The 27,961-nt window shown below is 35.0% G+C and overlaps 1 protein-coding gene across 1 annotated transcript; it reads left to right on the forward strand.

Moving 5' to 3' along the window:
- The first annotated feature begins 3,063 nt into the window (after positions 1 to 3,063).
- On the forward strand, positions 3,064 to 27,953 carry LOC129243580 (protein wech-like). Its single transcript, XM_054880700.1, has 6 exons — positions 3,064 to 3,160; positions 4,031 to 4,386; positions 21,727 to 21,931; positions 23,343 to 25,194; positions 25,330 to 25,482; positions 26,725 to 27,953. Exons 3-6 carry the CDS (start codon positions 21,783 to 21,785, stop codon positions 26,893 to 26,895), a joined length of 2,325 nt encoding a protein of 774 aa, XP_054736675.1. The 5' UTR covers positions 3,064 to 3,160; positions 4,031 to 4,386; positions 21,727 to 21,782; the 3' UTR covers positions 26,896 to 27,953.
- Positions 27,954 to 27,961: the final 8 nt, after the last annotated feature.

Here is a 27,961-nt window from a genome sequence, read left to right on the forward strand (position 1 = left end):
CTTAAAATGTTCCTCGTTGACGAAAAATATATTTATTACTTGTTTAGAATGAATGAAAAAATAATATTGCACGGGACATTTTTATATATACTTTTATTTTATTTCAGTAAGGATAATCCCGGCTTAAATATAGCCAAGGCGAATGTAAGCAAATGAATAACATGAATTCGTCTTGAATATAACTGTGTGTTGGTTGAATGCAAGGGTACATTTTATTAATATATATACGTACACGTGCATACATACATTGGTGTTCGGTATCCATGCAAGTTTTTCTATAATATTTATGGATGCAAGATGCAAACGCGAACATATTCCCGAATCGTATGCGATTACACATATTCATTTATTCAACCATCAGGCCAGGATTTTCGACTTACGAACCTAAAGAAAATCTTGTTGTCGCCAAATGAATGATAAGGGTTGGTCCGTTTTCTCTCATTTTACGCATTGCATAAAGGGGAGTTTTTAGTAGTATTCGCCATGTGCACGCATCTAGAAACATATGCATGCACATATCTTTCTTGCGTGGTTTTTTGTAATAAACAATATACGTATGCATCAGTAGCGGATGTGTGAAGGTGATTTCAGGTCTAGACCCCCTTCGTTGTTAGAAAAACAAAAAGTCGGCATTTATTTATATTCAATATTTGATATGCGTACATCATTGGAATTGCACACGCGTATGTATCCAGGCGCAGATGCTTTTCAAGGCGTCTGGCCGAATATTTCCAATTTGAGGTGAATCTGTTTTTGACAGAAATTTATTCAAAATTTATTTATTTCTTGACGAGAGCGACCGCTATTAGAAACCAATCTTTCTGTTATTTGAAGTTTAATGCTCGTAGAAGGTTTCGGACGCATTACTAACCGAAACGTGTTCACTTTTATTGATTAATAATAATAAAAATTGAAAGGTATTGAAATTCTAGCTTCGCATTCGACTGCATTTTAATTTTCGAATAACTCTTGAAGGGTTTCATCTTTAGTCAAATCAATTCGATTATACATAGATATATGTATATTCAAGAAGTGAATATCATCGAAGCATTAAAGTTTCATTATGTTTTCAGATCATTTTGCGTCCTTCAGAAAATTTATATGTATGTACAGGGTTGGCCATATTAAACTGACCCATTGAGTAACCCTATAACTTTTTACTGTAATTTGAAATCTAAGGTTTACGTCAACAAGCCAAAGACACTAGGCGCACTTAAGGCCAATATCCGACGGGAAATAGCCGCCATATCGGCCGAGACGCTGGCCAAAACTATGGAAAACGCCGAAAAACGGGCACATTACGCTATACGAGCTAAGGGCGACCACTTGCGCGATATCATATTCAAAAAGTGATGTAAACGAATCTCCTTGAACTAAATTAAATGTTTTTCACAATGAAACACAAAAAAATGTTTCTTTTTCCATATTTTTTTAATAATCACATGGGTCAGTTTAATATGGCCAACCCTGTATATATTGCGTTACGGCTTTGTAGAACCGGAAATGGTTAATATTTCATTGAATTCAAAAAGAATATTTAAACTTACAAATATTCAGCTCCAACTTCGCACCGATATTTTTGACGGCAACACCCAATTAAAGAAGTGTTCCAGATCAGGTGAAGCTGAAGTTTTTGCATCAGTTTTTCAATTAAATGGATATACTTACTTTAAAGTGAATGTGTCCGTCTTGTGAGATTTCTATAATTTTCAAAGTCATGCCTTAATAGGGCAAATGCAAGGTTAGTGAGTTTGATGATGAAGCTACACAGATATACTGTTTCCATTTTTAATACCAACCTACCCTTAGTCAAAGGGTGTCACATTTCAATTTTCTAGTTGTCGTTTGTTTTTACGACTGAGAAACTCAAAATGTATACGACTTTGGATGGAAAGTCCGCGACAAAAGCAGACAAAACAATTTATCCTTCATTCCCGCAGAGTGTTATATAAGCTCCTAAACCTGGAACTCTCACTGGATACTGTATGGGACATTGTAGTTGTCGTTATCATTTCAGAAAATAGGATGGGTAGAAACAAGCATCTGTTGTTTTTGTGTGTTGGGAAATGAAGTACCAGAGTACATTCTCTGCGAAAGTGCAGCTCTCCAAGAGGTAGACTCACTCTTTGTGATATACAAAGCGCGAGGAAGTACTTAAATTAATCAGAAGAAAAGCTAATTACTAAACTATCTTGTCCTTCAATTCATTAGTCTGGTAAAACAATGACTATTGTTACTTCGTTATATATAAATATGAGTTATGTGAACAAACTCACAAATAGATTTAGAGCTTTGTATCCAACTTATTCAAAGCTTCGATATTATGTACATTTTTCTCATTAAATATATTAGAAATAAATAAATTATTTTCATGGACAGGAAAAAATGATACCATGCACTATTGTACAAATACCAGCTTTTTGGACAGACCCCCTCAAATCTTTGGATCCAGTCCTCATATGTACATATGTATGTATGTATATATTTATGCAGAATGCTTTCGATAAAAAGGAATTATCAAAAGTCCCTAATGCATTAGGAAGCGATAAAATTGTTTTCCAATGTAAATATTATTATGTATATTAGAATTGTATTATATTTTTTATAATTTGAATTGTTTTGGAATACATACATACATACATAAATAGATTTTTGTATTATTGTATTATTTGTATATGCATCTACACATATATTCTCATAAATACAAACAACCGTAAGGCATTCAATTATCACTGTTTATTAGGCTTTGAATTCCTTTTGCTACCACGATCTATTCCACCGTTCCACCACCTTAACGATTGAAACCCCAATACAGTTATTCATAACCGAAAGAACAAACAATGTTGAGCACAAAACTTTTGGGTACTGGATATTGGATGTGCTCATATAAATATATTGTATGCTTTCATTATATACATGCGCATTTACAAATACGAGTATTCACACATACATACATATGTGATATGCCCTTCTGATTGTTGGCTCTCTCTGGGTGACTTGCTGATAGGAAACGGGGCTTCATGACATAAGGGCGCAATTTATGGACGGTGCGTTAGTGTCTTGTCAGAGCTGTTATGTGAAAGGTGTAGTCTTCGTCATTTTGTCCTTAAACCGTGCAACTGAGCGATTCCATTGGATTTGATATCAAAATAGTTAAAGTGTACATACGAGTATATGCTTAGCAAAATTGTACAAAGTTTGTGCAATGGATTTAAAGTTATTATAAGAAATATTTGTCTGTATAATGAGAAAAAACTTTGCAATAATATAAACGAGTATTTTAATTGTGCTTTAAAAGCCGCCCTATACATATATTATATAGTATAAAGGAAGGATATACATACATATGTACAGGAGTTTTGATTTTATACCGTTGCATTTATTATACCTACATAAATTAAAACAAAAAAGAACAAAAGGGAAACGCTTCAAAAGCTGTACATTTTCGAAATATATGCATTAAAAAACAACTTAATTAAAACTGCACAATACGGGGAAAGTGCAACAACAAATAAAAAGGAAAAAACACCAAAGAAATAAAACAACAACAACAATATAAAAACTTTCGGTTTCTGTTACATTTTCACTGCTGTGGTGCACCCAAAATTAAAAAAAGGAATTAAGAACTAGCACCAGGAGCTCGAGAGACGCCGAGGAGAACCAAATATTAAACGGCATTAGATTAAAGCATATCTATGTGCATATAGAGGTGCATACATACAATTATATACAGACATACATGCATATGTACATGTGCATTTATGACTACATAGTAAGATAAAACAAACTTTTTTGGCATCGCAGAGGAGACTTAAAAAATAACGTAAAAGAGAAGAACAAATCGACTGAAATCTTTCAAAGAAATAATAGAATATATTAAAAACTCGTCGAAATTAACAAATAACAGTATCTCACTAGAAAAAGCTATCGAATATTCGTTTTCCTTGCAACCAAACAAAAGACTTATATTGAAAAAATAATAAGTTAAGTATCGTGTTAGTAAAATTTCAATAAAAAAATTCGTAAGCAGTTGCAGGAAAACAAGAGAAAAACATCACCGAGAGAGAGAGAGAGAGAGAGAGTAAAAAAGAGTGCTACAAAAATTCATAAAACTAAACTAAAAGATTGGGGAGCAAAGACAAAATAAAAATCCCAGTTCGTATTTTATACAATTAGAAAGGAGGAAGCTGAAGCTGAAGCAGCGTAATAAAACAAAAGTCAAATTGTTTCAAAAGGGAAACGGAAAATACCCTATACACTCGTCAATCTTTTCTTCATTTACTTAAACAGTAACAGTGACAGCAACAGCAACAGCGACGACGACAACACATAAACTACAAACGTGTACAAATATATACGCAAATTTGTATGCCTGTGCCAAGAAACGTAAGTATAAGTATACTTTTCTTACTAAATGCTTACATATATTGGTACATAACATGGAAAAGAGGATATTCAGGGCTGCATTTCTATAACGCGATTTAAACGCGACAGGAATGAAAGAGCAAAAAAAAAAACCGCTCATGCAAGAGGTAACATCCCTGCAGGAAATAAACTAATGTTTTATTAGTGGGGATTCTGTTGAAAGGGGCAAAAATGGGATTTACTCAAAAATATAAGAATTCGTAAGCAGAAAACAAACAAATTTATATATTTTATGCTACTCCTAACAACGACGTATTAGAGTATTCATACCGAACTACTTGCTTTGTTAGTCTTTTTTTTTGACTTCATAACCATTATGTTTAGATGAAAAATAGGTGGTAGTAAGTTATTGCGTGGCATCATTTGACAGACTAACCAAAAACAAGCAAAAAGGGTGCTCAAAGCTATGGACAACGAGTAAGGAAGAAGGCTAAATTCGGTCTGGACCGAATTTTATACATTGGAAACAAATGGTTTTTAGATGTTTGCCCGAGCTTCTCCTCCAATTTGCGGCGCGCGTCTTAAGGGGGCCCTAAAAATGGAGGAACGACAAGATTTTTTTATTGTGGATTTTTATTTATTTTATTTTATTTTTCTGTGGATTTTTCATATCCGCAGTGGGCTTCGAGTATTAACTAATATGCAAACATATATGTACATATACATATGTATAGACACATATATTTTTATAAGCATTTACAAAAATGTTTTATAGCAGTGATTCAAATGCTATTACTTTATTATAATTATTAATACAACTTCATGTGCAGTGCTTATTAAAGAACGTGTTGTTAACTTAACAACGAAAATTACGAATCAAAAACTAATTTTTCATTTAGGTTAGATCGCGTCGGCGCAAAATTTCTACCCGTTTCGAAATAATGTAGTTGGCAATTTTGTTGTGGACTGTTGATGCATAGAACATGGAGAGAGAGAGTTTGCAGACTCCCGCAGCGAACAAAATTTGTCGGCTCGAACAGTCGTAAAATGTGGTGTTTCCATATACAAAAATGATTAAAGATCGCATCATAAGCCAAAAGGCAGCAAAGTAAACATCCTGATCTAGCGTGTTACCAAACGAAACTAACTAGCGTGTTACCAAACATCCGCTGATTCGGTCAAATTCGCTGAGAGCCAGTTAATGGCCTGATATTGGCCACACCTTCTAATTTTTTTCCACCATGCCGAGGGCCAAGCGTGGTAATATATCGTCCTTGCATATTACTTACATGCGATTTCAGTGTAATAATATCCTGTTCGAGCTGAATTGTAAATGTGCCTTTAGCTCATTTAGTTCTGAATGCAATTCTGAATGTACGTTTATCCATACGAAATTCCCGCCTAACTTAACTAGATGCTACTTAACTAGATGCTACATATAAGGATCATATAACTTTACCATAAGCAATACTCACTATTCTGATTTGAAAATAAAGTCACATATTATAAAGGGGAATTGAGTACCATAAGTGACAATTTCCTAAAAAAAGTTGGTTTACTTTTCGCGATTTTTACAAGTCTGATGTCAGCTCAGTTTGCAATACAAAGCAAACGAACAAAACAAACAAAAGAAGGAGAAATTACATATTTGTGAAAATTCAGTGAATGGCTGAGTAATATTGAGATTTGTCAGATTTAAACTAAATAAACTAATGAAAACGAAGTGCCGCGCGTTAAATCGTGAAAACACAAATTAATATAAAGCCTCCAAATGCAGTTTGTTTGCATTTGAATGGGGAAGACGTCTTGGTAAGAAAGTGTGTGTGTGTGTGCATATAATTTCTTGTGTTTGGCTGTGTTTGGCATTGCTTTCGCATACTCTTCCTCTTTACAAACAAGTAATTCCCCTCCCTTTTGTTTGTTTATATTCACGGGCTTTTACGACGCAGCGAAATCGGAAGGCATAACCATCTTCTTTATCATCCTAGACATCTTATTATATTATACATAAAAGACAAGCGTTCTGCTCCTCACCATATATCGTTCAAAATGTTGTGTGATTCAATTGCATTTCAAAACCTGCCGCCTGAAAGTATGCACTGGAAACGTTCCAAATACCTATTAGTACACCTACAGTGTGTTCCAACAATTGTTTTCATTCGTTAGAAGTTGTTCTTGTGTTGTAGCAGCATAAACATTCTCCATACATATAAGGGAATGCTGATGAAGTGGCAGTCCTTGGCCGGATATAAGTCCGGGGTCGTTCCGGTTACGTAGAACCGACTGTTGTGGAAGCGATTCGTTACTGGTATATTGCACTGCCTTACCCTCTTTGCCCAGAATTGGACAAACACGTTGCATACAATTAGGCGCCAAATTAATAATATCTTTGGTGAAAAGGATGAGCTTCAGTTTAATGTACATAGATTCCGTGCATATATACCGAGTCAATATGCATTAGTATGGGGGATAATTCATGAGTTAATGCGCATTGAGGATATTAATTAGGGGTGGGATTATTTTCGAATAATATTCGAATAAACATTATTCGAATAAAACGAATAATACTATTCGTTTCAAATAATTCGAATAGTTCATTATTCGAATACCTTACTATTCGAATACCTCACTATTCGAATAGTTTACTATTTACTATTACTATAGTTTACTATTCGAATACCTTACTATTCGAATACCTCACTATATATTCATTTACATCAGGGAGAAAATGCTTTTAAAAATATAAAAATTACATTGGCCCTTCTCATGGTGCATGCACTTGTATATACATAAACCGATTAGTAGTCCGCTAATCTAAATAAATATTTACCAAAACTATTCGAATAGTGAAGTATTCGAATAGTGATGTATTCGAATAGTAAGGTATTCGAATAGTAAGGTATTCGAATAGTAAGGTATTCGAATAGTGAGGTATTCGAATAGTGAGGTATTCGAATAGCATTATTCGAATAAACGAATAAAAAATTCGAATAAATATTATTCGAATTACGAATACCTCTCGAATAAAAGATTTTATTATTCGAATAATTTTTATTCGAATAGTCCCACCCCTAATATTAATACAAAATAGCGCTGTATTGCATTACAGTTACAATGCAGATTCTATTTAACTTCTTCACATAAAACAAGAATATGCATTTTTTGGATGTTCGCGTTTACATACTGTATGTTTCTACATATGTAAATATATGTATATGTACATATAGCCCATAAAGTCTGCATTCACCTTGGAAATTATTTTTTGGTTGAATAAAAACGCAATAAATATTTATAGTGGAAAAAATATGTACATACATATGTATGAATGTATTTTATTTTTAATTTTATTTTTATTTATTTCTTCATTATATTTTCAAATTACAAAAAAATAAAGATATTCTTCACCGCATTTTTTACCTAACGAACGGCAAGTACTTGCAGTAGCATGAAAATACAATAACCAAAAAGGCTGCGATTACTCTTTTAACCCTCCTTTGGACACCTTTTTTAAAACTTTCGGTTGGGCACCGGGGTCTTTTTTCGTCCTGTTCAAGGATCCCTTTTAAAAGGTTATATCCATAAATCGATAGAAAATTTAATTTCAGTTCTGGACGTCCAAGAACCAATCAACATGGCAAAATTTAACCCTCGAATTAAATCACCAAAAATTGTTGAAAGCCTAAGCCAAACATTTAAAAAAAGTATTTGTTCGAAAACTGCTAGAAAAGTTTTTGAAGTGAAACTTCTTAGGCGTCGATGGACGAGCGAGATGGAGAGTAAAATTTCAAGGCCATGCTACATTTTGGGCATTTTCGTTCCGCGAGAGAGAAACAAGATATAACGTAGAGGAAAAAGAAAGAGAGAGCTATACCTTATATATATTTTTTTATGAGTTTTTATTGTACAGTATCTACAATAGTTGAAACTGTTCAGCGCCGCGACTATTTCAGACTGTTCAGCACTTTGGCAACTAGTTTGTTTTGTTTTTGTTTTGTTTTGCGCAAATCAGCCACTGCTCTTGGGAAACAAAATCTTGTTGGTATAGCCAAACTTGGCGGTGAGTGGTGGTGGATCAATTGGAATTTTTTGATTCAACAATGGATAAGTGGGGGTATTTGAATATTTTAAAAAGGATTTTGACACAGAGCGTCGAAAATCTTGGCTTATCAAGAACGCTTTGGTTCTAACAAGGTAATCACACAAAACACCCAGCGGAGATCGTAAAGCTTTGGCTCTTGTAAAACGCTCCAAAAGAGCTCCAAAACAGCTCCAAACACCTCATCAGTGGCTCGATCTGAATCCTATCGAGCATCTGGAGGATCTATTAGAAAAAAGAGTTTGACAGCATGTAAGAATAAGTAAGATGGCTTTGCGAAGTTTTATGCGGGTAGAATGGGCGAAGATTACAACTGAGGAAACAGAGAGGTTAGTAACTAACGTCAATGCCAAGTAGACTGAGCGAAGTACTAAAACATCGCGGCATATAAATTCTCGTTTTTGTATGTATATTATTCATAAAAAGCCTTTTCCATATTCTTTAACATTGAACGTACTTATATGTACTTTTTAACACACTTTTATTATCTCGGGTTGTATGTATGTATGTAACGGAATCTTTGAGCTTAATTTTCACTGGCTTCTAAAAATCTGATCGACTTGGAATTTTGCACACCTATCAAGGACCGATGACAATGCAATAATTTGATAAAAGTTTTCCATTATCCTTATTAGGATAGCCAGGATTAATATTTTCTTTTTTTAGATCTTCTGTAGAAGAGTAAGAAAGGCAGAGCTAACGCGCGGCTTGCGCATGCCTGCACTCTCCGAGTTACTCTTACTGATTTCGGGAGTCTACGACTTACTCTTTCGAATTCGAACTTGCTCGGGCACGCGGCACTGCAGTACGAATAGAAGGCTAAAACGTTTTCAGGTAGTTGCATTCTCACTTTGTATAGTCTTTACACATGCGTAGATACTACAAGTCTCATACACGCAAATTTACTCTATTCAATGTTCATATAAGATGAAATAATTTTCATATAAGATGTAATTTTGTTAATTACAATAAAATAATCAAAACATAAATTTTGAAATTATTTTACGGAACAAAATTTTGGCAAATAAAGAAGGAATTTATCATTACCATAATTTCATTTATAAAATTTTATCGATTAAAGTACAATTCACAACAAAAATGAACTAAAAAAAACCAAACTGGAACCTTACATCCCGTTTTGATTGTGTCAATATAATCCACGGTTTCCTTTTTCTGTGCTGAAAGTATCTATTCTGTGTCAAGGCCAATTCTGGCCTTTCTTTGGACATATAGTCGGCAAAGAAGAAATTAAATATAACACAATTAAATCGGACTATAAATCACTGGCTAAAGGAAAACAATAATTTCATTCAGAAAAACAAGGCTCGACCTTCAATCAATGATCTATATGAGAAAAAGTATGTAACATATTGATTATGTCAGTATATTTTGTTGTTACCTCTCCGTTTCAGGAGTGGGGTTGCCGTTTCTCAGGCTCCCTCCACGAAATAAGTTCTTCATCCCGATTACTTCTTTATCACGGCCGATAACTGCATAGCTTTAGACTCACAGTCGATAAGAAAGGAATTAAATATAACACGAATATATCGAATCATTAATTCACTGACTGCAATGATAACAATAATTTTCATCCATAATAAAAAATAGTTAAAAAAAAACCAAAAAACACGCTTTTTGCTAATCGAACTGAAAAGTAGAAAATAAATTTTAATGACAAAGAGACCTATAATGAAGTAATAGCAAATCGAACGATCAGTCATAGTCAACTACCTCACAACAGAATTACAACAAAAATTAAAGTACAAATATATAGAATAATTCAAATTAGAGTTAAAAGCGTGGGATGAATTTTGCTTCACTTTCATAACTTTCTGTACATATGTAGTTGCCAATAGAATGATTGTAATATTTACTATATCAAGCATCCCACGCTTTTAACTCTAATTTGAATTATTCTATATATTTGTACTTTAATTTTTGTTGTAATTCTGTTTTGATTTGCTATTACTTCATTATAGGTCTCTTTGTCATTAAAATTTATTTTCTACTTTTCAGTTCGATTAGGAATAAAAGCGTGTTTTTTAGTTTTTTTAAACTATTTTTTATTGGTTGCTATATTTTCATCTGGCTGCAATTAATTACTATTGATGCTTTCCATTTCAATTCAACCGGGCTATTCGGGTCATGTTCTTCGATTTCGATGTAACTGAAATATGTTGCTCTCTGGTCAAAATAATGAGACACGTATTTTTTTGTTCGCCCGAAAAAATTTTTTTTCAAGAGTTATCGGCAATTTTGTTTTTCGGCTCAAACTCGATTTTTTTTAATTATATAAGAAAAAATTTTTTTTAAATGCCCATAACTTAGTCAAAAATGAACCGATTTTAATAATTCTGGGTTCAAAATGATCGTAATTACTTACACGAGCGACTTCATGTAGAAACAGTTGCAAAAAAGTAGTTGAAAATTTTTTATTTAGCAAAAAAGAAAAAAAATTGAAATTCAATATTTCAAAAAGTGTATTTTTGTGTTTTTTATAACTTTTTCCAAATCAAGAGGACACCTCAAACTTCAATTAAGCTGAATGCCCAGTAGCTAAAATGAGTTGTTTTTGAGTAATGAATTTTTGAGTAAAAAACCTGTTTCGCACTTTTTGTTTTTTGCAAAATAAAAAATTTGCAACTACTTTTTTTCAACTGTTTCTACATGAAATCGCTCGTGTAAGTAATGACGATCATTTTGAACCCAGAATTATTAAAATCGGTTCATTTTTGACTAAGTTATGGGCATTTAAAAACAAAATTTTTTTTATATAATTAAAAAAAATCGAGTTTGAGCCGAAAAACAAAATTGCCGATAAATCTTGAAAAAAATTTTTTTCGGGCGAACAAAAAAATATGTGTCTCATTATTTTGACCAGAGAGCAACATATTTTAGTTACATCGAAATCGAAGAACATGACCCGAATAGCCCGGTTGAATTGAAATGGAAAGCATCTATTGTGAAAAAAATGAAGTGAAGAGCCTCGATATTTTCTTTCGCTTCGTAATGAATAAATAATGAATAAAATATGTTTTGAGCTACATATATGTAAGTGCATGTATGCATATATGTATGTATGGATGTACATACATACGAGTATATAGGTTTTTAATCAACTTAAAAATATTTGCAAGTTGATCGCAGACTTTATGGGCTATGTGTATGTTTGTGCGTACTTCATACTATATAGGTATGTGTGTATGCGCCTACTATATTTGTACATACTTTTACAAGTACGTACAGTGAGTCAAAAAAGTATTGGCACACTCGAAAAATCAAAGTTTTCAGTGCTATAATTTTTCTTCTAATGAAAGTATTTTCTAAATATATTTATTTATTACGTATGTAAACAAAAAACAAATTAATTTCGACTTAGGTTTACTAGCTCAATTTTGAAAGGTAAAATAAGGCACAAACTCACATCAAAAAAGTATTGGCACAGGTAGTGTAATCAGCTTGCTCCATTGCAGCTGTAACGCGCTAATACTTTTATGGGTCGTCCTTTAGACTGAATAACGGCCTGCAAACGTCTCTTCATACTATTTACCAGATTTGAAGTTTCAGAAGGTGTTATTTTACTCCATTCAGCAATTATTGCCTTATTTAGAGAATCCTTTAACGTTATGTGGTGAGATCGTATCTCCCGTTCCAGAATATGCCACACATGCTCAATAGGATTTAAATCCGATGATTGGGGAGGTGTTTTAAGCTGTTTGCAGTGGTATATCAACCACTCCTGCAAAGATAAGACAAATGTTTTGGGTGATTATCTTGTTGAAATTGTCAAGTTGTCCCATTAAAGCCCAGTTTTTCGACATTTGGACTTAAATTTTTTTTAAGAATTGCCTCATCTATGAACACGAGCTTTCCGACACCCGATGCTGCGAAACACCCCCAAACCATCACATTTCCTCCACCGTGTTTAACTGTTTTGACCAGGTTGTTCTCTTGAAGCTCTTTATTTGGCGTTCGCCAAATCTTTTATGCTCCATCTGACTCAAATAAATTGAATTTTGATTCATCACTAAATATGGTGGTGTTCCAAAAAGTTTCGGGCTTATTTAAATGCTGTTAAGCAAACCCTAGCCTCTTTTTCTTATTTATCTTCGAAATGAAGGGTTTGCATCGAGGAACCCTGCCGTGATATCCAACCTTAATAAAATTGATTTCAAATGAATTTTGCAGGGTCTCGCACAATTTGACAGCCGAAGTTTTTTGGATTTTGTGCCACTGTGGACACCACAATTCGCTCCGGTCGTTCGGTTAATTTTTTTGGGCGGCCAGATCTGCTCTCTGGAGCTATTGTGCCAGTATCGCAATAATGCATAACGATGCTTCGAACGCTGGACCATGATTTATCGACAAGTTTGCTAATTTCACGATAGGATCTTTTTTACTAAATACAGTTTTATCATTAATTGACGTAGTTCTCGGGAAATTTCAGCACCACGGCCCATTTTGGTCCATGTCCGTTGAAATTGCGATCAAAAGTGACTGCGACCGTATGTAATTCCTAAAACGTACGAATAAGTAAAAAGCAAGAGTAAAAATAAGGGGAGTTTACCGTTACGACTCCAAAAGCATAAGCTAACTTAAAGAATGTGCCAATAATTTTTTGATGTGAATTTGTGCCTTATTTTACCTTTCAAGGTTGAGCTTGTAAACCTATGTCGATATTAATTTTTTTTTGTTCAGATACGTAATAAATAAATACATGTAGAAAATGCAGTTTTCTATTTTTTTATACTTTCATTAGAAGAAAAGTTGTAGCACTGAGAACTTTGATTTTTCGAGTGTGCCAACACTTTTTTGACTCACTGTATGTGCATTAACGTGATTTTTTAAATTCAAATTTTGTATCACTCTCGTATTCGCCCTTATTTCTCACTTTTTCGATCAATTCTTTTATGGTTTTTAGGCCTATTCATTCTTTTATGTTGTCCAACCATGTATGCAGTTTTTCTTCTTCCTTCATATATGGTCTTATGTATGTGTGTATTTGTCCTCTTATATTATGTTCCAGAGTCAGAGGTCGTCTTTCTGTTGCTGTTGTAGCAGCATAAATATTCCCCATATTTACATACGGGGAATGCTGTTGGAGTGACAGTCCTTGGCCGGATATAAATCCGGGTCGTTTCGGTAACGTAGAACCGATTGTCGTGGAAACGGGGCCGTCTTTCTTTTCTTCATCTCTTTGAGGAGTTATCTCGTGGTCTGCGCTTTCAATTCGATATTTTAATTTTGTAGCACTACATTTCGAAAGCTACCAGCCGATTTGTACTTGCATTTTTTAGAGGCTACGTTTCACATCCATGTAAGAGAGCCGACCAAAATTGCCACGTTCCCACGACAGTCGCTTCTGCGTAACCGGAACGACCCAGATTTATATCTGGCCAAGGACTGTCACTTCAGCAGCATTCGCCGTACATATGTATGTATGTATGCACATATGGGGAATGTTTATGCTGCTACAACAACAACAATAAGGAAAACTGGCAAAATCATGCTAAGGACTTGGAATACCAAAACTGCAAACTTTATTTTATCACTGTCTAGGGAAGACTGCAAAATATTTGTTGGAGTACTGACGGGATACTGTCTCACCCCACATCACGCGGCCAAAATAGAATTAGTCCAGAGCGAAGGGTGTACCACAGCAACGAAACGAATTATAGGGGTGCTTTGGAACACCTATTTTGCCACTGCTCTGCTCTTTGTAGAACTCGACAAATGTGCCTAGGATCGATATATTTGTCATCCTTGAAAAAGTATACAGATACATAGCATTGTCAACACAATGTTCCCTAGGGGTCTAAGTGAGATCTCTTTACAGATCAGCCAGCGCTACCTAACCTAACCAAAGAGAGTCGGCTACACATAACATTTCTTCATCAGTGTATGAAAAATCGTACATTTTCAAAGTAACAAGGCTTAGCCAACCGAAAATTGTAAAGCGGACCAATGTCCAAGGAGCTCTCATGCATTTTTTTAGCGTTTATTGGATAGCGTTATAGATAACTTATGAAAAACTTTTTTTTTAGAATTGTTAAAACGGTAGGATTTATTCAAGTTTAAACCCATATATAGGGGTATTTGTACTAAACTTTTTAGTCCACCCAAACAAATGTTTGTTTTTCATAAAACCTCACTTCTAAATACTTCACACAGTTTGCGTATACGTACATACTTACATACATACGCATGTATGCATGCATAATACTTACTTTTGCATCCTATGTGCCTACGTGCATTTACGCATACACACATACATATGTATGTACATACAATTTCATAAGCCGAATACGCACTTTTGTTTGCAGATATACATATGTACACTTGCATACACATATCCGCGCATACTCAAAAAACACATACATACATATGTATGTAGATATGCAATGCCAAGCCAAAAACCACTCTTAATACTTCGCATTTTCCTTTACATAGTCCTTAAACCATTATTATTGTATGTGGTGTATTGTGCCCTTCTGAACTTATCTTCATTCACATACATATGCATGTACATGTGTTTGGATGTATTGATATGTATGTATTATATGTATATACCTTTAAGAAGGACACACAAATCGCAATAGTATTATTTTTCGGAGGGTGAGTTTTCTGAGTTAAAATTTCTGGTTATAACAACAAGGGTTGTTTTCGCTTCCTTTACGGCCAGTAGTGTCTTTATCCTTTTTGTTTTTGTTGATTTACTGTCTGCGGCACTTCTCTCAAGAAGAAAGATTTCAGGCAGCCAAATACAAGCATACATACATATGATTTTTACGCATTCAAAGCATTGATTGAAGAAACTAAAAGACATAAAGACGAAAAACTCGGGGAGGAATTCTATTATAATAATATGCGTACATGTGTATTTAGGTATCTACATGTGTATGCATACTACAATATTTAAGAAGATGCGTGCGTAAAGCGGGCCACACATACATTTAAAATCATAACAATCGGTTGAAATTCGTTTCGCAACCGACTTCACATGAAACGCGCCAACAGACACAGGCAACCAATTGCAAGGAAAACTAGAAGTTTTGTCTACTTTTAATCCATTACAAACCCACATACACGTAGAACTATTGAAGTTTCAGCCGATTCTTTGATTTGTTGCGTGTTTGTGGGCCGCTTAAGGAACTTACACTTATAGAATATGCAAGAAATTTCGTACATCTGCAATCGTTTTAAAATCGCAATATTTACGTGTGCATTGGACTCGTACCCTAACGGAGATACATAAATACTATATACATATGTACATAGTACATATACATCAGTCCGTAAAAGTTAAAGTAACCCGCATTTCTTTTTGGAGAAATGAAAACAATGTACATATATAAACTTAATATAATGTATATAAAATTAAAAAATATATATATGCCCACTAGGGCGGGTCGATTTAAAAATCGCTCATTGCTCTGTGAAAATCGTATTCTAGGGATTAAAATAAGAAACTTTTCCGAAGGAACCATACCTCTAAAACGAATTCTGATGTCCCCCAATTTAAAAATATCACCATTTTTGGGCTTTACATGAAAAAATCAGCTAAATGGCTATGTTTTTTCTTTATTTTTATTTATTTATAATAATATTTATTATTTATTTATAATAATATCTATTTTTTCTCTTAAGAAATTTATTTGGTCAGAACATATGTAAATGAAAAAATTAATTTAAGTGAGTTATAGAAAAGAAACTAAAAAGTTCGACCCAAATTGGGGGACATCAGAATTCGTTTTAGAGGTATGGTTTCTTCGACAAAGTTTCTTATTTTGATCCCTAGAATATGATTTTCACAGAGCAATGGGCAATTTTGTTGCCTCCCCACAAATCGACCCGGCCTAATGTACACTTGACTATATATATATGTACATACATACACTTGCGGGTAAGATATGTGTAATTCAGTGCAAAAAGATTTAAAAACTATAAACCTAAAATCAATGATACAACAATAATGAAAATCAAATACTTATAAAAAATAATTCAGAAAAAGTTAATGCACACTCTATATGAAAATTCACGCAACGGGAATTCCTTGATAATAAATCTTATTTAATAGCTTAAAGGGTATTCCTCAGGATTGGTAACTTCTACTAGACACTTTGACAATGATTTTAATAGCAAGAGGTTGTTGTTGTCGTTGTAGCAATTCATTGAGCCCTGCCAGTGCGGTGTAGTCATCGTCTAGCTCATCTAATTTAGTTGCGCAAGTGGCTGCTAGTAATAAACTGTAGGAGGAAATCCGTAAACGACGTTAACTGTGGTTTCAAAAAATTATAGCGGAAATACGCATGCGAAATTCGATATTACATTTTATAATAAGTAATAAGAGGACAAAATGTTTATGAACACACGTTTTTTCTGTAATATGAATGCATAATTAATAATATTTTACAAAATTTCTATTAGAATTATGTTTACAAACCAGTTTCCTTTGCCGGCGTCTATTTTATTTAGTTTAAACTTTAAAGTTTCTCTTTACATTCTTAAAAATAATAATCGATTGTATTTAAAAAAGTATGGTAATAATCTAGGATTATTTTATAATCTCAGATTTTGGGAGAGAAATTTTGTATGGGTTATTTCGCTTTTTAATTACGGATTGGAAGTTAAGCACGAAAAAGTAGATATCTACTTATATGTGAACGCGTATTATAAGAGACTCCCGATTAATGTCTGTCTCTGTACACTGTCCGATCCAGTAGTTGCAGTCGTGTTTGGTCCTGGATCTCGTCCATGTATTCGAAGAGGTGGCTCCTGACTCGCCTGATGAGAGGTGGCTTAGGGTCTAGCAAGTACCTACAGGGGTGATTCCTACGATAATACATCAGCAGGAATTACTTGCTGAGTATCTTACTGCGCTCTTTAACCCGGAGCTTGAAAGCCCTCCTTATTAAGGTGTTAGAGGGGAGACATCAGCAGGCATCCCGTGGCTGCCTTGATGGCAACATTCTAATAGGTCTGTAGCTTTGTCCACTGCTAATCACTATTGACAGGCCACCAGACGGGCGCAAAGTATTTTAGAACCGTCGCTAGCAACTTTTCTTTGCCTTTGCCCCAAGTGCACCGAAGAATTCTTCAGTGAAAAAGTCACGTTTACGAAACTGCTAATCCCAAAAATGTTAAACAACTGCCGAAAATGCCTTAAAGAAATTGGTACAAGTGGCATACCATGTGTTTGCTCCCATCTCCGATTTTCGATTAGATTTTGACAAAGGATAATTTTTTAAAATCATTGATGTGAAAATATTGCTATACAAGTAATTTAACTAAAAATATACATATAAAAAATCTTAACAATAATTGTAATAAGTATTGGAGTTTTTGACTGAATTACTGACACATGAAGCAATGCGGTCTCAAAAAACTCTTGTACGACAAAAAACGTAATTCGAAGGGTAATTGGGAAGTAAACTACAGATTCAAGAGCGTAACTTCGGCTGTCACGTCACCGGGTACTCAGGAACAGCTCATTTCACTCGTATTCACGCACTCGACCAATCAGCAATAATAATGGAAGTATATGAGCAAAATCTGTGCTGAGTATTTTCGTATAACAGTGTTTTCATAAACAAGCCCCTGTCATGGCTCGGGTTACGCCAGCTAATCAATTGTTTTTTTCAAATTCGCTGAGAGCCGGTTATCGGTCTAATGCCATACTTCTGCATTCTGAACAATTCATTCATTAAGAGATATTAAAAAGCCGCGACTAGCCCTGTACGTGAACTTTTTATGATTAGTGTACATGTGCGGAAATGCCTACACCACTTCGCAGCTATAAAATACCCGAAACTTAGTTACACATACTATACATCCATATGTAAATAATAAGTAGGTATGCAGATGGTTAAGAACTGCTACAATTATAGGGTTTTTCAATTGGCGCGGGTCGATTTTGGCGCCCCGTGGCAGCCATTTTGTTTTGGTGACATCTGTCAAATCTTTTGTTTATTATTCAGTTGTTTATGCCAAATCATCATGGCAAGTTACACGATTGAACAGCACGTTCAAATGATAAAACTTTATTATCAAAATGAGTGTTCATTAACGCAAACGTTGCGCGCATTGCGCCCATTTTTCGGTAGACGTGGTGGCCTTCCAATTTCTTATGGCCAATATTGAACCATATGGACCTAGACGACATGTGGTTCCAGCAGGACGGCGCTACGTGCCACACAGCAAACGCCGTTTTATTCCATTTCAGCATCTACCCGCCCTTATTGAAAAACCCTTTACAAAAAAAAACTACAACAAACGTTAAGACAAGGATTAGAACCCTGCCGCGAAATCGATTGGCTCCAACTAATGCATTTTCTTGAATTTGGAAGCATCTCCTGTTCAAGGCGGACACAAGCTTCTTATAGATTATATTCGGGGGTTTGCCATTTCGTGACTTCTTTTCAGTTCAAGATTTTACATTCTCGAAGTGATTTACCATAGTTTTGAAAATATGTTGAGAACAGTATGCATTACATGGATTGGTATTAGTAAGTCTATTTAACTAACTGCTAACTACATACATACTTATTGTATATATGTGAGAAATTTAAGTAATTGCTGATACGTTTCTCACGAAACTCACTTTTATTGCCTTTGTTCCCGATTATTTTACGCACATTTTTCAACCCAATGGCATTTTTTTTACAACAGTTGTTGTTGTTTTAACAGTAATAGAAGCTCCGTTAGTGTAGCGGTGTATTACCGGTCGTCTTCGTCTGGCTCATCTAAAGGTAGGCCCAGGAAACATGCTGTTTCGACAGGTTGGGTCCAGAGGGAGCGGGGTGTTAGATGATTAGGTTTTAAAGGGCATGTGAAAAGAGGGTTAGTGTCGTGCGGGGTGCCTTCACATGCCGCACATATGTTTGGTATGTCGGGGTGAAACCTGCGGTAACACCCTAACAGGAACTGCTTGCAGAGCAGTTTGGTGTGCTCCATTACAGGGAGCATCTGTGCCTCATTGTGGAGGTGTTGAATGGGGGACAACAGGAGGCAACCGGTCGCTGTCCGAATGGCAGTATTTTGTCATGTCTGTAGCTTTATCCACTGCGTGTCACTGGTTGCAGGCGACCAGACAGGCGCAGCATAGTTTAGAACCGGCCGGCCTATTGCCTTAAATGTCGATAGCAACAATTCTTTGTCTTTGCCCCAAGTGCTGCCGGCAAGCGATTTGAGGTTGTTGCGATTTTGGACTTTAGTGGCAATAACGGTAGTGTGCGCAGAGAAGGAGAATAAACTGTCAAAGGTCACACCCAAAATTTTGGGATTGTTTATTGTCGGGATTGGTGTGTCATCGACTTTTACCTTGAGAGGCAGTTTGACCTCCTTTGTCCTGGTGGTAAAGAGGGTCGCCGTGGACTTGTGGGGGAAAGTTCTAGATTCCTCGCAGAGAAAAAGCGAGATAGTTGTTCACTTTGGAGCACAGGCCATCGATGTCAACCGTCGTGTGTACGAGTGATTCTTCTACTTGAATGGAATTTTTTGATTTTAAAAATGAGAAATTGATGCGGTGTAAAATTGTAGCAAAGAATAAAAGTTGGGTAACACTCAGTTGTTGTTGGTGTAAAAGCATACACATTTTTGGCCCTAATTCGATCATACGAGCTGAGCTTGTTCGAATGGCTTCTCAGTCCGTAGTGGGCCTTGTGAGTATGCCCATGAACTTTATATAACTGTTTGAATCTTCTCAGAAAATACAAGTAACCTCCTAACAACAGCTTTTCCTTTATTTTCTAATATTCTTCTTTGATGGGGTATGGACTAGATTGGAGACCTGGAACTTGGGGGAAGCCGAAACGACTAACAGTGGTCAGGCCGGGTGAAGTTCAATAAATTTTGGCCAATCATAGAACGACTTTGTATTTTATTAAACTTTTATTTATTTAAATTGCAATAGGAGCATTGCAGGCATAATTTGTTCCGCACCTTTTCAAATCGAACGGATATTTAATTTGTAACGACCGAGTAGGGATCAAAATGTTAACAATTTCTAGAATAGAGGAATATCCAATCTCCCCCTGATAATATTAAACAGAAAAGACAGCGGCAAAATCGATCTTCTACTTTCTAGCTGTTTGAGATTAATTAGAAGTAGGCAAGATTTATACGACGGGACAGGATCAGAGAAATTTAGAGAAGAAAGAGCCTGCTTAAGAAAAACTTTTTGAACTCGTCCAATTCCGTCGATAGAGAATTGGTGGTAAGACCTCCAAATGAACACGGCATATTCTTTTTGTTGTTGTTGTAGCAGCATAAACATTCCCCGTACTTACATACGGGGAATGCTGCTGGAGTGACAGTCCTTGGCCGTATATAAATCCGGGTCGTTTCGGTAACGTAGAACCGACTGTCGTGGAAACGAACACGGCATATTCTAATGTAGGACGATCAAATGCTGTAAATATGATAGTAACTTAAGAGTATAAGGGTATGCAAAGATGGTTATTCAAACAAGGGTGTGACAAAAGCATAAAATTTAGTGCAGTCGTGTTTTATCATAAATGCACAGATATATACTAACCGAGCCAAATCAAATATTAACTCCCATCGTCCAGAAATACCTCATCTGCCAAGATACTGCATCATATGTATGCACATATCAGGCCCGTGCGCACGGGGGGTTTGCAGGGTTCACCTTATCACCAATCAATGATTCATCATATCCAAAACTGTGACTCAAGCGTGTACTGTGTCATAAATTTATAAATACAAGCAAAGTTATATCAGACTGCAACAAAAGTTGGAACCCCCCTTAAGTCTGAGGGTCTGCGCACGGACCTGGCACATATGTATAAGTATATACATATATCGAGCTCGTCGACCGTCATGAACTAACAAGCAGACTTTCAATGGCTGTTTTTCAATGTATTTAGATATGTAAGGAGCGGAACCAATCTGTGTGCAAATCAAAAATCACATCTAGGTTTTTTTGCACCTCTATGCTACCGTTTTTCTATCAATACGTACACATGTACATATACAAATGCTATAACAGAAAGACTGTGTGACTTGCTTCTTTATTCCCTTACCTGGATATGAAACAATAAAGCCTTCCTAACGCATCGTAGCCATTACAGTATAGAATAATTTCATTTGAGCAAGTCTGAATCGCATCCAACTTTTATTATACTCGTACAAATACTTCTGGTTAACTACAGAATTAAAACAAATTTATTGTTTATTTAAATATAAAACTTAAAAAAATTAAAAAGAAAATGCATATTGACAAAATCATTTATTTACTTATTCAGTGCACGAAGATAATTTTTGGAGTGGCGAACTTGTATTTAATTGCACGAAAAAGATAATGGCATCTACTAATAGTGGCCCAAAAGCAAACAACAACGGCGTTGAAGAGGCCTCCAATCATTTGCTAGCTGGAATTTTGGGTTCGCTTCCGTCGTGGGATATGAGTGGCGCACAAGGTGGCAATCCCTCATGGGAATCGATTAATAAGTAAGTATATACTTAGGCACACATATGTACTTAGTATAAGATAATGAACCAATCCATATCAATAGCTTCCTAAATAACATATTGAGCAATTAATTAGGCAACAGAAGGATTTTTCGACTATTGTCCAAAAATTAATAATAAAAAATTGGATCAAAAATACCAAATTATCGAAAAGTCAGGCTCTATAGTCCTCATTTTACTATTTATACCTAATTAGTTAGTACTTACTGCTAATAGATAACAGTACGAAATTTTTATACGACATAAAATAGTTAATTTTGGCACAATTATCCCAACAAAAGAAAAGAAAAAGAGAGCTGAACGCATATTCTCTCCCAAAGAGAAAAAAGCAAACACCGGCAGAAGAGAGGAATACATATCAGTTGTGTTGGCTTACAAATTTTTCTGTTGTACAAAAAATTTAAAAACGCAAAAAAAGACTGCAATCCTACCATTGGACATTGTACCTAAAATATTCACCTGAAACCTTGCACTGAATTACGATATGTATGCTTTATACACTTACGTTGTTTTGTTAAATTTTCAATTTTACCGTTTTTAACTGTAAGCTGCAAACTACCATCCGGCGCAAGTCAGACAGTAGACAAAAGCGCAAAAAAGACCAGATTCTACATAAAATTAATTTGTTTGTTCAATCACGTCTCTAGATGCGTTTGCCAAGCTGATAATTTTCGATATGAAATTATCAAAAAACAACGCGAATTTTTACTTAACATAATATTATATCAAAAGTGAATGGACCATAAAACTGCATACCCAGAATTTTTCTAAGAACTCTGACTAAAAACTTTGAAATTTTGAGGAAAATTTGTTGGAATTTTTTAATTTTGCCGCTATAATTGTGGATAATGGTGGAATTATCAGGAGAACTAAACCGACGGACATTATTCACCATAGGTACCTTTTTCACCATCAATTAACAGCAGCACACTCAGCCACTCAAAGCTGAACTGCTAGCAGTTGAGTATTATGAGGCTTTACACGTTCTTTGCTAGACAATGTTTACGTTGTAGGTGCTTTCTTAATATGCCCTATGTTCATTAATATTATAATATATTTAATATAATATTATTCTTTTTTTTCATTTTATTTCACTTCTTTCATAAATCATTCTTCTTGAACTATTTATATTGCGTTACTTTTAAATTAAATTAAATAGTGGCCATTAGCATGAATTTTGAAAGAGCAACTACTGCCAAAATATGCCAACTCTTATACCAATTAGTTAAGACTTTAGTTGCAATATTGATAATTCCATCAGTCAAACATTAGGAAGAGTAGGCAACGTTTTATGCCAAGACATGCGTAGAATCCCAAACCTTTATGAAAATATAAACGATGGTACTTGAATATGTATACTTAAATTAATAAATCTTTCTCTCTATTGTAGTTCACCACCTTGCAACGATTTCTACAATAACTTTTTCAGTACTTTGGATGGCACAGCAAGTGATTTAGGTGGTATTGTAATGGCTAGAGCGCAATTAAATCATGGTACTACAACGCCAACGTCCAGCAACTCGAGCATCAGCTGCAGTATGTGTGAAGTAAATGCGACCAATCGTTGTATTCAGTGTAATGAGTTCATGTGCAATGACTGCTCGCGTGACCATCACAATAGTCTCCAATTCGCAAATCACTCGATTTTTCTTTTGCCCTCACCAATTGGTACATCACCTACCGGTGGCTTCTCTGCTGGTACAATGAGCAATCCAAAACCTAATCAATTTTGCGATTTACATAATGAAATATTGCAATATGTTTGCCAACCTTGCAAGATGTTAGTATGCCAATGTTGCACCCTTTATGAGCACAAAGGACATAAGTACTCTTCGGTACAAAATTTCTACGACGAATCGAACGATATAATTAATCATGCTCTTGAGAGTAGTAATACAGGCAAAACATGTATTAAAGGTAGCATTGACAGATCATTGGCATTTATACGACTCGTTGAGCGCAATTGTGCTGAACTGAGCGAAAATATACGTAAAGTCTCCAGACAATTTATAATGGCTATAGAGGATGTCGAACGTTATTTATTGGAATCCGTTGAGAAATTGCGCCAACGCCGTTTGGCTATCTTAAATGATCAAATGGCCGGATTGAAATCCGCTCTCGCTGGACTCTCTGAAACCATGGACATGTTGCAAAAGATATCAGAGAATTGGTCAGGTATGGATAACATTGATATAGCAAAGAAGATTTTGAATGGACAACGTCAACTTGAGCAATTTGCTGCCATATACAAAGATTTACATCCAAAATATGAGGAATTCGTATTCGTTCCTCCAGACGATAAAATGTTGCAGGATATACTCAAGAAAGGCGTAATTGTACGTGTGAATGATAATAAGTCGAATGTGGTAAACGGTACTGCTGGTATCGGTGGACCAGTCAGCGAGCCCGGGGCAGTTGGTCCCACGCCTAGCGCTAGTGTGCCAGTTGCCGGTTTATCAATACCAATTAACACAAACGGTCCATTCAATTGTGAGAATAGTTTCAACAACATTCCTTCATCAATGTTGCCGTTACGTAGTTGTAACGCTAGTGCCATTGAAAGGGAGCTGGGCGTATTGTGCAAATCATCAAATTTACGTTTTAGTGCACCGCGTAGCACACCGGCTATAGGAAGTTTTACTGGACCTGTGAAGGCCCGCATTTCTAATACACTTTCGCTATCATTTGCTACAGAGGGTCACGATGATGGGCAAGTTAGCCGTCCATGGGGCTTATGCGTTGATAAGCTGGGTCACATATTGATCTCCGACAGACGTAATAATCGTGTGCAAGTTTTTAATCCGGATGGTACACTGAAGTTTAAATTCGGCCGTAAAGGTTCTGGAAATGGAGAGTTTGATTTACCAGCAGGCATTTGTGTCGACATAGATAATCGCATAATTGTTGTTGATAAGGATAATCATCGCGTACAAATTTTCACTTCCACTGGTATATATTTATCGAAGTTCGGTAGCTTTGGCAAAGAGTATGGACAGTTCCAATATCCATGGGATGTGGCTGTAAATTCGCGACGTCAAATTGTTGTAACCGATTCACGTAATCATCGCATACAGCAGTTCGATTCTGAGGGTCGTTTCATACGTCAAATCGTCTTCGACAGTAATTATCAAACGAAGGGTCCTGCTTCACCGCGCGGAGTTTGTTATACACCAACTGGTAACATTATAGTATCGGATTTCGATAATCATTGTCTCTATCTAATAAATCCAGATACCCATGAGGTATGTTTAATATCTCGTATATTTGTGTATTCAATTCGCCTTGTATGTGTGAATATGTATTTGTAATTTTAGAACAAACTAATTTAGAAAAGTTAGAATTTAAGACTTAACTACTTTATGCAAATGGAATTACAGATCTTGTCGTCTAAAGGACATGAAGGTGATGGAATCCAAGAATTTAATCGTCCTTCCGGAATTTGCTGCGACGACGATGGACGCATTATTATTGCAGATTCTAAAAATCAACGTATCGTTGTTTACAATTCCAGCTTAAAATATCTATGGAACGTAAGTAGAAGAGATCAATTTTACAAATTTTATTAGAAAATAAGAACTTTGTGTATTACTTGTTACACTTCCGTCTTCTTGCAAACAAGAAATATTGGTATTGTGAATGAAAGCAGTCCAGAAATACACTCAGTTTCAATATAACCAAACCTTTAAAGGTCCAAACACAACACAAAAATTGAACATAAACAAAAAAATATGAATAGTTGTACCGCAATCTGTGTATTAGATACTGAGTGGAACTGTTTACGCCCAAACGCCCGAAAACACCCGCCCGAATCCACACGCCCGAATGTATATTTCCCCGAATTGACAGTTTCCCGAATTTTTTTGCCCGAACGTCTTCGCCCGAACCCATTTGCCCGAATCCTTTTACCCGAAAAGAAAAAAAAATTTAAAATAATTAAGAATTAGTATACACTTGAAGTACATGCAAGAAAAGAACAAAAGAGTGCTATTCCTTTATTTATTCATAACAAATGTTGTCAAAATTCTTGTGTCAAATTCATCAGTCAGTCATTCGTTCTTAATTATTCATAAAAATGGAAGAAATTGAGGAAGTGGGACAACTTGTCGGAAAAAAATTAATAATCGGAGGATACATTTATGTCAGATCCAAACCGTCGAAAAATAATCAATTCTATTGGGACTGTCAATTGGTTCGAAGAAAAGAATGCAAAGCGCGGGCAATTACATTGCAGACAGTTTCTGAGTTAATAGTTTTAAAAGGCCCTAAAAATCTCCTCATGAACATCCGCCCAAGTTAGAGCGACACCACGTCAAACCTGGATATCACTCCAAAAACGATTACGCACAATAACGGAAGAATACCAAAGATATAAAGAAGAAAACAAAATTTTGGAATACTTAACTAATTTAGCATACAACATTCAAATATCCTAAATTCACACAATTCAATTTCTTTCACACCATGCCATATAATTAAAACTTGTTTACAAAATTTTGAATTTTAATTATTTATTAACATTTTTATATAAAATTTATTTTTATTTTTTCGGGCATTTTTCGGGAAAATTAATAAGATTCGGGTATTCGTATTCGGGCAAATTTATTCGGGTAAATTATTTTCGGGTGATTGGGTTTCGGGTGAATGTCCATTCGGGCATGTGTTTTCGGGATTTTGACCTGGAATCAGTGGAACAGCCTTTAAATGACATTATATTATTTTTCACATTTATCCTGTTCGCTATGCTTTAAGATGAACCATATTTTCTCTTTCAGATTGAAATACGTCCGTCGAGAAATCCCTCGATGCCGCATAATCTCGACGAAAAAGATCGAACTTGCGACGTTTCTCTTATGCCTGATGGTCGAATTGTTTTCCTAATCGAATTATCACCTGATACGAAAGAAGGCTCCAATCCTTATAAAAGATTTGTGCACGTTTTTTAATTATAGTTAATAATATCGCGTACCACATCAAACGGAATCATTGAGTAACAAGCCAAAACATATTGTTCCTCTATCAATTTAAAAACTTTATTAAAAAAATTTGATGTGAAGAAATTAACAACTACTTCTATAGTATTAAAAGTGTAGGCTATAATCATTATAATGGCATGCATACATACATACATGCAAATAATATAGCTTAAGTTAGTGGAATTCATTTATTAAATTAAAGGGTATTTCTGCAATGAAAAAGCTCTCATAAACACCATTGTTGTTCGGGCAGCACAAAACTGTATTGTCCTCCATTTGTGGGACAACACCAAACCGCACCCCACAAATTTGAGGAGCTCGCCCAAACACCCAAAAAAGGGTGTAAGTCCCAATTATATATATATATACATATATATATATCGCTCATTTCCTTTAATAAGGTCATAATAAAAATATTTTTTTGATAAGTATGCAGAACTTGTGGTCATTTATGTCTTGAGTATTTCTTAGGGAGACATAGTAAATTGAAAATTTTGAAGACATTTTTCAGAACATTGCGCTATCGAAGTAAATGAGCGATATATAATTAAAGATAAATAGTAATTCAATAGTAAACCATTATATTAAGCAAAAAACAAAGAAAAATGTATTCGACGCAGGAGTCACACCACTAAATGTCCTTCCAAGAAAGAAGTAAGCTGTAAAAGAGGGCATTAAATGCAATAGTAACTCCATTTACTCTTCGAGTACGAATTATTTTGTAAAGAGAGTTCCGTTTAAGAATTGTTTTACAATTACATTAACACTCTAAAAAATTATTTTATATGTTTACTAATATATGTACCTAAATGGAAATTTTATTATTTATTGTTCAAAAGTTTTCTCGTCATTTGTGAAACAGTTTCATATACATATACACTTTTGCTGCAAACAAAATATACTGATAATTTGAAAAAAGTTAAAAAATTGTGGCATACACTTATAACGTTACCAAAAGGTCGTGCTCCTAAAAAGACTTTAAATAATAATGTAAATAAACAATAAGAAAGTTATGTGGCAAAAGATTATTTTTTTG

Source organism: Anastrepha obliqua, chromosome 4, assembly GCF_027943255.1.
Source record: "Anastrepha obliqua isolate idAnaObli1 chromosome 4, idAnaObli1_1.0, whole genome shotgun sequence".
Taxonomy (NCBI): domain Eukaryota; kingdom Metazoa; phylum Arthropoda; class Insecta; order Diptera; family Tephritidae; genus Anastrepha; species Anastrepha obliqua.

What these genes read in the sequence shown, in the direction of transcription:
- LOC129243580 (XM_054880700.1), top strand. Translation starts at nt 21,783, where the DNA reads ATGGCATCTACTAATAGTGGCCCAAAAGCAAACAACAACGGCGTTGAA. An exon ending in TCATGGGAATCGATTAATAA is followed by an intron (nt 21,932 to 23,342) that starts GTAAGTATATAC and finishes TCTCTATTGTAG; the next exon opens with TTCACCACCTTGCAACGATT. An exon ending in GCTTAAAATATCTATGGAAC is followed by an intron (nt 25,483 to 26,724) that starts GTAAGTAGAAGA and finishes TTTCTCTTTCAG; the next exon opens with ATTGAAATACGTCCGTCGAG.